General features: G+C 34.2%; 1 protein-coding gene across 1 annotated transcript in view; it reads right to left on the reverse strand.

Moving 5' to 3' along the window:
- The window catches only part of Marf1 (meiosis regulator and mRNA stability factor 1-like protein), a 58,469-nt gene that overhangs the window by 41,730 nt on the left and 4,260 nt on the right, over positions 1-12,479 (reverse strand). The window contains exons 4-9 of the mRNA XM_085950054.1: positions 11,776-11,919; positions 11,184-11,374; positions 9,640-9,757; positions 7,804-7,985; positions 801-880; positions 109-302 (exon numbers count right to left, since the gene is read on the reverse strand). Coding sequence (XP_085806180.1) covers positions 109-302; positions 801-880; positions 7,804-7,985; positions 9,640-9,757; positions 11,184-11,374; positions 11,776-11,919 — 909 coding nt within the window. The remainder of the gene's footprint in view (positions 1-108; positions 303-800; positions 881-7,803; positions 7,986-9,639; positions 9,758-11,183; positions 11,375-11,775; positions 11,920-12,479) is intronic.

The following is a 12,479-nucleotide window of genomic DNA, read 5'->3' on the forward strand; positions in this document are numbered from 1 at the left end:
CTATGGTCAAATCCAAGGTCAAAATGTATTTCTGTGTACTCATACCTTTTGATGAAAACAATGTATCGACTGTCTGACCATGTAATATGAAAGAGCTGAGTTCCTTACCCCTTGATTGTAGTGATCTATGTGATGAGATTGCAGAGGGAAAGCAGGCATGGGCAGCGCGTGGGGGTTGCCGTGTTGGGGTGCCTGCTTGTGAGCGGAGGCTTGAGCGGGTGGGGGTGCAGGGGGGGCGCTCAGCGGTCTGCTCCCTCCACCTCCTGATTGGTAGGCGTCATTTCCTGATGATTGCACTACACCTGCACACGTCCAGAGTATATTAACTTTTTTTTCGAGTCATTGGTTTAACCACACTTGATTAGTTTTTTTATAATATTTGGAATTACAAAACGATTTTAGCATGACTGAATAGGTTGCTATAGGAAAAGTACAATTCCATGTGTTGGCAGTTGTTTTGCATTGTTTGAAAATAAACAAGATAGCGAACGGCCTATTTTTGAATTATGGTTTGCTTACTTGCTTTCGTATTATTTGCGATTTTTTGTGATTGTTCATCTAAATATTCAAAATAGCAAAAATTTTGAACAAGTAGTAAAAATAATTAATGCAATGCTAATTTTATATCAGTGCAGCCCTGTGTTGAGATCTTCCTACGAATGAAACTGCAATGTGAAATGACCTGAAGCTAGATATATGCATAGATAAGGGACTTTCAATTATCTCAGTTTCCCTAAAACATCCCATGCTGTAAATTTGTCAGTCATTTCATATTCGTCATAATAATTAAAATGTCTTACTATTATATTGTGTTTTGACGGACGGCAGAACTCTTATTTTGTGGCCAAAGACATCTTCGCCGTCCATACGCTTCAGGGCCCTGTAAATAATCAAACACATTCATAAGGTACCCGTACATAATCAGTATTACTGTCAGTACCATAAATTATTGACAGTAATATTGATCATGTAACGGGCGGGATGATGGAATGAACCGATAAATATTCAAATATTTAGTACTGGTACTTCACAATGGAAGTCAGACAAATATTGGCGCCCTTTGATACATGTTGAAATATCGAGACTGTGTCGATAGACAGCAAATGTTTGCTGGCCAATGTGTATGTCTTCACAATGGTGAATACCAAGTGACCACAAACATTTGCTTGACTTGGGCAGTTGTGAAGAGCCAGCATACGACATTTGATCATTAGTAGTGGCAGTATGCAAGGCCCACTTTTTTTTTTTTTTTGATTTCCATTAATTTTGTTTCTGATCACAGATGTGTTTACTGTGCGAATTGGGTCATAAAATGTCAGGATTATTTTTATTACCATCATAAAATAAGTCATTTTTGATGTTTTAAGGAAAGTCTGTCACAATTTTCAATGACTGGCTCATGAAATAGTGTACTTTATTACGATTTATTTTTATATGCCAGGGACTCTGAAATCATTTCGAATTAAAGGTATGGTTTTATATGAAAATTATGTTCAAGGGACTGTTTTTTCGGGAAAATTTCGAATTACGGCGAATTTCGAATTATCAGTGTTCTTACTAATGAGGTTTTACTGTATGCAACTGAAAATCTTCATTTACTGCAAATGGGTTACCACATTGCGTAACTGGTACTATCATCAGAACTCGCCATTTAGTACCCACGGCCTGACTATAGACCAGTGATTTCCGCGCGAAAAGTTTAACACAATAATTAATGTAGCCACAGGTTTGCAGTTTGAAAATGCGTAGTTTATAAAACTGCCGCTAGTTATAAACTACATAAAAAAAAAAATCCTATAAAAGGTTGTTTGCAAACCTGTCTGAAGATATGGAGACTAATTTTATAATACCTCACTTCTATACTATTGTGAAGTGCAATGGCTATCGTGTGAAAAAATTAAATAAAAGGGTCAATTCATAATATTGAAATTTGAGGCAAATTTGTTTAGAAACGATAATTTTTGTAGTTAAACTTGTCTATTTGGTTGAAATTTAAAAAAAATAGTGAATAAATCAATGCAAGGACCACTAATGCATTCACTGTTTTTAAAAGACAAGTGAAAGCATTCATAAAATGGAAAAAGTGGACTTTGGAAATCAAAATTACAAAAAAATAAGTTCGCCGTGTTTCCACTTTTAAATAATGATTTCTGCGCCAGATATATTGAATCAAACAAAAATCTATTTGTCTATCTATCTGGTCTTGGATAGTTTGCTAATGCACTTTTCACATTATTTTATTAATAGTAAAGAAAAGTTTCCTGCGGGCGCTACTTCATTTCAGGGCAATTAAATATTTTAAATATGTGGTTGTGCGTTGCAATTTGATGTGTTACCTATATGATGATTGCTATACTTAATATCGATCCCGTTTAGGAGAAAAAGAGTTCTTTGTGCTAATAAACAAGCACATTCATCGCATGAAAAACAAATTAATTTAAGAATGAATATAATAAAACAACTTGTTTATTTTTATATTTTTTTTTCATTTTTGTATTAATACATTTTTCACTATTTAAAAAGGTGTTTTTTCATCCAATTTTTATGATTGATTAGTCCGTGTGTGTACAGTTTGCTATAGACAACACTGTCACAAAGTCATGAATACTATAAGTATTAGAAGTATGCCCAACACTAAGTAACCTTAATTTGAAAATGACTTGCAGTCATGTTTTTATAATGTTTTGAAATTGGCAGATAAAAATAAATTCTAGGAAATAAATGCAGGTGACCTTTAGAAATTAATTACAATATAGATTCTCAATAAAATTAATGATTTGTTTATTGTTACAATTTATCTTTATAATAGATAAAAAAATTGGTAACTAACTAACTAACTATTGAAGTCATTCATTTAGAAGATGAAAATTATTATGACTTCAATATTGTAATAGATTTTTGGCTTGTCACTGAGTGTTTTTCCTCATTCTTTTTTCTACACTTCGGACTCGTTGCAGAGGCCATTCTCAAGATATAATATTGTATTAAAAGTACTGTTAGGTGTATAAATGCAAACGCTGTTTTAAGTGTGACCAAACAGGGTCTATTCAGTCGAGAGCAAACGTCCCTAAACGTAAAAACGGGGGTTATAGTGTACTGTGTCAATTGTGACTTACATAAATACTAGATCAAATATTGGATTTTGGTAAAAATGGCGGAAACCATGACATTTTCAAACGTAACCCACCATTCCCATTAATTCCTGTTCCTGTGAATTTTGCTAAGCAGGAAAAATATCCCTTATATCAGCTCAATATTTTGGTCTCAAAGTCAAATCTGTGGCCTGCGTCCACCGAGTAGACCCCTTTTCGACACACTTAGAGAGATCACATTCATACAGCCAGCAGTGCACTTCAATACATTATCTCTTGAGAATGGCATCAGTACAAATCCAAAATTTTAAGAAAAAAGGAGGAAGAACACGTGAACGAACGACCATAAACATTATATCGTCACCGTTCAGGCAAAAGTCACCAACCCTAAAAACATAGTTTTGAGATATCGCAATTTGAAAGTTTGAAAATGCAGGAAAAATCAGATTTTAATGTTTTTAAGGTTTTATCTACATTCAATTATTTTCTCACGTCTTCTTAATAATTTCTTTAAGGTACTTTTACTTTTTGATGCTAATTAAAACATCTGGAAGGTTTTAAAGGAGGCAAGGTAGCTCAAATTATGGTTTGGTGACTTTTGCTTGTTAATAATCTGAACAATGTTAGCCAAAAGAAGCATCAGTAAAACTCACCATCCATAGTATAGTGACTTTTGCTTGTATATTTATAACGAAGGATTTTTTTTTATAGAGTCAATAATGTCTATTCACCTATAATGACTTTTGCTTGTTAAGATTTTATCGAAAGTCATTTAGTGAAAAACAAATAATTCGGATTTAAGCAAAATTTTACTAACTAATGTACCGAGGTGAGTTTTGCATCTTAAAGAACATAATTTTACGCTTCGGGTGACATACTTAACTCAAAACTGCCATTTTCAGGGTTGGTGACTTTTGCCTGAACGGTGACGATATGACAAATAAGTTTATTGAATCATCCTACCAAATATATTGCTATAATAATAGGTATTCCCTGGTTAATGAGCATAAAGTTAGTTTTCAGTTTGATTATTCAGGTTTTCCTTTCCGGAGAGTAGAGGCGAACTGATAAAAATCACAATGTTTTACTAATCGACCGCAGAGGTCAACCAATCCAACGAATAATTTGCAAAAAGAAGAAAAGGAGAATGAATAGAGAATGATGTAATATGTACACTTTGTAGATATACGGATAGGGGTACCATGAAGAAAGTAAAAGACTCTCGAGTGCTGGATAAATACATATTTAGTGTGGCATTGATGATAGTGTACCGAAATAAATGGGAAAAAAACCAAAATATAACCTCTACATTTTGAATACCATGTTAATTTTAACTATGGAAATTAGCACTTGGTTTATAGAAATCTATATTTAACAGTCCAATCATATTTTATGAAACATTTGTGTGTATCTATTGTTATTTCGTAGAAGTGCAACACTTTGCCATTTATTTTACGATCAGCTGATTGTAATGTTTTCATTGGACTGTGATAAAATACCGCATGCTGCGCGGCAAACTGCAAATGTTACAATATATCGAAATATGGTGGGAAAAATACCTGTCCTTGAAGTAATTATATTGTAGCATTGTCTCGGATAATTATTCTCGTGCTGTGGCGTGTGTGAAAACGAACCTAGCTGTACGGGTCTTGTGTTAAAAATTATAATAAAGACAGTTTCAAATTTGTAAAAAAACCACATTACACAGATATTCTTCAAGGACTGTAAAAATAATTAAATTAATTTTGTCACACACTTGCTGCAATGCTGTTTGAAACTGGCCAGGGGGAAAAATAACACCGGAGGTTATTGACCTAAATAAATATTCTTTGATCTCTTTCATTGGGCGACACGCAAATGACAACCAATGACGCCAACTTGATGTCATTAATTATTCAATTTGCACCAATTGTATAATAGAAGGTAGAAATACTAATTATTCCTTCCAGCACCACTGCTCAGTGGATATAATTGGCTATTTAATTTGGTTATTTTTTTTATAAAATCAATCAAATATCAACTAATAATTTATTCTTTAGAAGATGGTTTGGTTTTGTGATAATGAAATTCATTTAAGACATAGTTTTGGCTCTCAAAATAAGCTACATCGTTTTTATCTAAAAGTTACATATTGTCAAAATGAATCCGATATTGTTACAGTGATTTGACAACTGGTGTTAAAAATTTGTATGTGTTTGAAAGGACTACCTACAATTATTATTGGAAATGAAGTTTGAATGATAATTACATTCTAATAAGAAATTCTATTGTGCTATCTTTTCTATTAATTCTTACAGTGAGATATGGGTATGTTATTATCGACAAGATCGGATTGAGTGAAATGAAAAAAGTTTAGAAAATATTTTTAATTTACTGTGGAAACTTCAGTTAATCCCAAAAGGTTGTTCTGAGACACTCTTTCGCATAACGAATGTCTAAGAATGAAACAAAATATTAATCTTATGGAAAATACATATTGAGGGTTAAGAAACACCACCTCGTAAGTGACATTTTGTTCAAAATATGTTTTTTGCATTAAGTAGTATTGGCTTCTACCAATGAAAGCTGAAAATTTTTAAAAAATATTTAGCTCCTAAAAACGATATTTCGTATCTACTATGTGAACTATTCAACTAATAATAACTTGTAACTGCTTCATTTTGTTTGCCGCCAGCTACCTGTCATGTGAATGTAAGTAATTCTCATACATACGAGGGTGGGTCAATAATTCCTTAGAAAAAAGCATTAAAACAGGTTTTATTTTTGTATTTTTTTTTTATTTCTCAACATAATTTCCTTGGAGCTCAATACACTTGGTTAGACGTTTCTCAATTTTTTTTAAACCGTCAGAAAAATAAGTTTTCGGAAGGTCCTCAAAATAAGCATTTGTCCGATCGATGACTTCTTCATTTGAAAAAAAACGTTGTCCACTTAGCCATTTTTTAAGTTTGGGAAAAGGAAAAAGTCACTGGGGGCTAAATCTGGCGAATACGGTGGGTGGTCGACCAATTCGAACTTCAATTCTTCAATTTTAGCCATTGATCGTAAACATGTGTGAACACGGGCATTGTCCTGATGAAAGAGGATTTTTTTCCTGTTTAAATGAGGCCGTTTTTCTTCAATTTTGTTTTTTAGCTGGTCCAATAAAGATGCATAATAATCCCCTGTTATTGTTTTTCCTTTTTCCAAATAGTCAACGAAAATAATTTCACGTGCATCCCAAAATACAGTAGCCATAACCTTACCAGCTGATTTTACGGTTTTCGCCTTCTTTGGACATGGTTTGCCTTCGTAATCCACTGCTTTGACTGTTCTTTCGTCTCGGGAGTATAGTGGTGTATCCATGTTTCATCTATAGTCACAAAGTGACGAAAAAATTCATCCGGATTGCGTTGCATGAGCGACAACAGGGCTTTAGAGGCCACCACCCTACTGCGTTTATTGTCGACTGTGAGCAAACGCGGCACCCATCTTGCAGAAATATTTTTCATGCCCAATTTGTCATGTAAAATAGAAATGACGCTACCTTTTGAGATCCCTGTAACCTCAATTATCTCACTCAACTTTAATCTTCGGTCACTTAACACCATATCGTGGATTTTATTGATCATTTCTGGTGTAGTCACCTCTACAGGACGTCCTGAGCGTGGTTCATCCTTTGTTGATGTACGACCACGTTTAAATTCATTTAACCAGTTATAAATAGTTGCAAGTGAAGGAGCAGATATGCCGTGAACTAAATCCAACTCATTTTTTATTTCCTTTGCTGTTAACCCTTTTATATTAAAATGTTTAATAACAACTCTAAACTCAATTTTCTCCATTTTCCATTTTTCCATTTTCCACATGTACGAGAAACACACAACAACCCGACCAATCTGATTGAAACTTCGCAGCATACTGAATCGGTAGTGCCGCTGCATGAAAACAAACCGCTTGCAGTACTAGTCGCGCCACCTGTCGGCTTTTCTAAGGACTTATTGACCCACCCTCGTACATTCACTATAGATGACAAAAACATTGATTTGTAATATCAAATATCAAACACACAGTGTGCAGGCGAATTTTTTCCCTCTCCTGTAATGTTGTTATTTTGTCACTTACGAGGTGTCGTTTCATAACCCTCGATATGTTCAATAAAGAATGTTACATTCTAAACCATTGTGAATTATTCAATGAACAAAAAAAAATTTACATGTTATATTAATATTATGTTTCTGTGATTAGTAACTAAATATATTTTCAATTCTTCATTTAGTTATCAAATGTTCAGAGATTTTTAAAAACCATGTCAAACAAAATACCAATAGTTTGAATCGAAATATTGATATTATTTGTCTACGCCATTTTCTCCTTCACGGGATTATTGTAAACAATTGGGTCATGCTTGCTAAAGTGGCAACGCATCTGTCTGTGACAAATGAGTTTATTTGTTATCAAAAACTTTATGTTTCCACAGTTGTCCATGTATGATAAAAAAAGGTAGTTTAGATTTAGTATACCAAAAATGATTATTTGAGATTATTATAATGATTTTATAAATTCTTAAATTAATACATTTGGGTCAGCATTTCAAGACTAGTGGATGGTTTTAACCTGTATTATCTTCGCATTGCTTTTCTAGTACTTTCTGATGAAGCAATCACCACATCTAGTTCATGGAAAACTGTAACTGAACAGGGCTGAACTAATGTGAGCAACTAATACAAACCTGTGCGCTTGATGAAAGCTTTGGTATGCCAGCGTAGCAAAGGGAGGGTCAAGGAAGAGGACTTTCCCGCCGAGGTTGTCTGCCAAGCGGTGCAGGCGCTGCGTGATCTGCTGGATACCACGGCGACCGAACACAGGCGGTATTCCATCTACATCCACTAGGTAAGTGCGTGAAGGCTCTTCCTGCAATCAACAAGACTTTTTGAATTCTTGACTTCAATACTCGATAAAATAATAAGAAGGATTAAGTTAGGTACAGTGGCTTCACATTATAGGTACATTTGCAGAGAACTTCATACTACTGCTATCATATTTATTTGCCAATTTGCAGGGTGTATAAAAGACAATCTGTCACAATGAGCAATAAGCAGTGAATAATATGTATTTACAACACTTTGGCAATATTATTTTGTTAAAAAAATCTTGTAAAATTAGTGTAAAACTGTTAATAACTGCAATCGAGTAAATAATCACAATGAACAAAAAAAATGACTGCCATTGCGTATGTAAGAAAATTGGAATGGCAACTGAGTGATCTTAATATCTGTGGAGTTTACTAACTTAAGCATGCTTCATGCGCTTGCAAAATAATTTCAAATATCATAACAGAAATAACGAATGGCATGATGATATCATTGAAAATACTAAATAAGCAATCATATTTTCATATATTACATATTTTCAATAACGCAAAAATTACACAAGCAGAATTGCCAATCCAATAACTCCCCACATCCGTTAAGCTTGATCATGAAATGACAGTTTTAATCGTTTTGTAGTCATGGTTGAATTGTGAGAATAGGATAATTTCTATTTTGATTCATATGAAATAATTTATAATATATCTTATTACTTATGATTCATGACAATGGAAATAATTATATATATATGTTACGCCGATTGTGCGAAATTGAATATTAAATGAAATGGGCAAAATTTTGCCTAAATCATGAAAAATGCAAGCCCGTTACCTTATTCATGAATTAGACAAAATATCTGGAGAGTGCGTGAATTCGGCAGTAATTTTTCTGTCTAGTTCATGTCTTGGACAAATTAGATAGTAGCGCTACGGTGGTATTTTTTGCAACTAAACTAAATGTATCAAAATGCTCGTGCATTGGTCAAAATGTACATATATTATCTATGGTCAAAATAGATGATCGCGCTCCGGTGGTATTTTTTGCAACTAATCAAACTAAACAAATGTCATTGATTATAATATAAAAATATACCAATCAATATGTAACTGCAATGACTTTCATATCTATTTACTATGCGCAAAGAAATCTAGAACTATAATATGATAACGGAAGAATTTTATTGAAAAGTATTTTCGTGATTTGATTCGTGCTTGGTCGATTGAATGTTTGTGATAGTTTGTTGACACTTGATAGCTAACCTCAAAATGGACATTCAGTTGAATACTTTAATTCAGAATTACAAAACCAAACCTAACCTAACCTAATAATAATAATATTATATTATGTCCAATTATAACTAATAAAACCATCCGTATTAAATTTACTTTTTCTTCTGTCATATTGACAGTTCAAGAATTCCATACCCTGGCGAATTCATGTACCCAGCAGAAAATTTACCTAATTCATGAATAAGGCAACAGGCTTGACTGTTACATGAATTAGCCAAAATTTTGGCCATTTCATGTAATAGTCAATTTCGCACATTCAGTGTAACATATATAATAATTATTATATATGGTGTAATGGAAATAATTATATAAAAATTTATCTGCAATTACGCGGGATTAAAAACTCTGTCAGGGATTACCACTCCTATTTTAGACTTTTAACTAAAGATAGTGTTATTTTTCACAAACCCTTTCGTCCCGAGGCAGATCAGCCGTGAGTGCGGTGTAGCAATGGTTAACAGATGCGCACGCTATCAGAGCTTGTGTGGTATTGACCTTATGCACCAGTATAACGTGCATCTTTTTCCTAGAAACAAAAAAAAATTAATCTATAAACGATGCTTGCATACATCACCATTTATTTTACAGTCGTATATAAATAGTGATTTTATAATTTGGTATCACGGCTGCGATATCTCAGCACTGTGTGTAGTGTAATAGCGCCTGTACACGTGCATGGAATTACTGTCGGCACCAATAGTGTGTAAATTAAACTCTCGCGATAATAACTGTTTACACGTTAAAGTGCTGACTGTCTTGCCAATCTCATTCTTCAAGCGTAAGCGAGAAGTGTTGTTATCATTGTATGGTGCTATTTGACAGGATGTGAAAACCACTATCGTTCTACTGCGCAGGCGCAGATATCGCACAATATTCAACTGTCGCGTCAAAATTCAGAAGCTGCTGAACTTTTTTGATCCATGCATGCAATCTTGCAACTTACACGATAATACGTGTTTACAGTTGAATTTTATTGTTATGACCGCAGTAGTATTATATACTCTCAGCAGTAAATCCATGCATGTGATATAAAGAACGGAAATACAAGTCACAGTTTAGATATGTATGTAAAAAACGGGGGTATTTGTAGCTTCACAGATCGCCGCTAAAATGCCCGCTGGTTGGTCTATAAACAATTATTTAATCTTAACCTTGCAAAGTAGTTTTCACTTAGGTGCAGGCATTTAACATAATAATATATATATATATATTGTAAATTGATTATTAATTGTAATATGGATGTGTCCATTTTAAATTGATAACCAGCGATATAATAAATAATACGTCACTAATCGAACAGGTTCCCAAAACGACTAAAATGCGTCTAATAAGATCTTTTGTCGTCCAGATTTGTATATGCCTCTGAGACTTGGACGATAAAGGCAAAATAAAGGCAGAGTCTAGGAGCTTGTACTTAGATAAGCGAAGATCTTACAGAATACCCATTATAATAGCAGTATGGCGAAAGGAACAAAAAATTTTTAAAATATTACTTGAGCACCATCTATGAATCACTTGTCAAACTAAAACTTTTTTTAAAAAATACTTTCACTATATCGTAAGATTTAGAATTCGTTGACCTTTATGCGTCAGGTACAAAAGTAATATCGTATAATTATCTATTTATGTCCCATAAAGATGGGATATCCATTGTTTACCTCCCTCCAACGGGCACCCTTTGCCATTGATCTATCAGCTATTTATTAAAAGATCTTCACAAATGTTTTACTTCAGACAAAACGATGTAATCCCTGGCGACCGTCAGACAATGGTGATAATGGTCAGACAATGTCATACAAATGTCATAAGAGTGTCAACTTGGAGAGGTGTTCATCAAGCAGTGGATTGATCTAGGTGGATGATCATAATTGAGGTTATAGAATTTGTATTATTACTGTTTATATAATTTGGAATCACTTTGACGGGATCATTTATTGATATAATCAACAAACCTGTATCTAAAGTCACTGAGATCGGATGCAAAGTTGACATCGCCGGAAATGAGTACCAGAGCAGGGGCTAACTTCTGGCGTCTGGGGGAGGCAGGCGTACCCGCGTGCAGTTCTGCGTAGCGCCGCATGCACTGACGCAGCTTGTCGTCCGCCGCATTCTTCTGGATGCCGCACACGTGGAGCAGATTTACCTGAAAGAATGCCAGCGTTTACTTACTTGTTCTGTAATTCGTACCAAAGAAAATCGGCTGAAACCACCAAGCCACTTCACAAATGGTAGAACGCTTCAAGCGGTAATTTGTAAGAATTAAAAAACTAAAAAACATTTATTTGAGGTACAGTGTAGTATTGAGAAATTCATAAGTTTGGCAAAGAATTCTTGGTGATGGACAGGCCTTCATCCAGTACCGGATTAATTTAGGCAGGTAATATGTAATTTTTGCTATATTTACAGGTTAATCCGAGATGACCGCAATAATATTGAAGTAAAAGTTAAATTCTGAGGTTTATATATACTATATAATGATATCAGGATGACAGGGATATCATAAACCTAGTATCATAAAAGCAGGGTAAAATTTTGATGCAATACCTGAGAATCGTTGAGTTCTTTCAATAGAATGGGTCGTTCTTTGCGTGCGTCGCACACCACCGTGAATTCGGCTTCTCTCCGGCCTGGTAGGAAGGCTTCTCTGATGGCTGCCACAACGGATATGGCGGAGCATTTCTTTGGAACCTTAAAACAATTAAAATATTATATAACGGTGAGTCTTTAAATACTGGCTGTGATCTTCATTAATTGCCACTACCGTAAAGCGACAACATTAGAATGCAACTGTCGCATAGGCAGTATAGTACAGTTTGAGATAGCATTTATTTGGTAGAATTTCATTTCACAACAGTACCATTGAGGGGTTGAGGATTAAAAGTATCTAAATGTATATGCGGCCGAGCGGCTCACGCGTCGGCTTAAAATGTTGTAGGTCCCAGGTCCGAATCCTGCGTCTGGCAAATACACTTATTGTATTTCAATTTGTGTTTGGAGTCAGAGTATGCACCTAATATGTTGAGCAAGTACCTAACCAGTGCTTCAAACCGGAACTGAACCGAACTAATAAATTGCTATTAACATTCCTATTACATAAAAAATATTCTATGCTACCAGTAAATAAAATTAAATGGGGTTGAACAATTGCCTTATTGTGAGTTAGTATCAGGAATATTAACATTATTCAATTTATTATTGTTATTTTATTGTAAGTGTGTCAAATTCAAGGTGGAAAGAAATCATTTGTC

This window comes from Rhyacophila brunnea, unplaced genomic scaffold (assembly GCF_057557595.1).
Source record: "Rhyacophila brunnea isolate RB1 unplaced genomic scaffold, BYU_Rbru_1.0 scaffold_22, whole genome shotgun sequence".
NCBI lineage: Eukaryota > Metazoa > Arthropoda > Insecta > Trichoptera > Rhyacophilidae > Rhyacophila > Rhyacophila brunnea.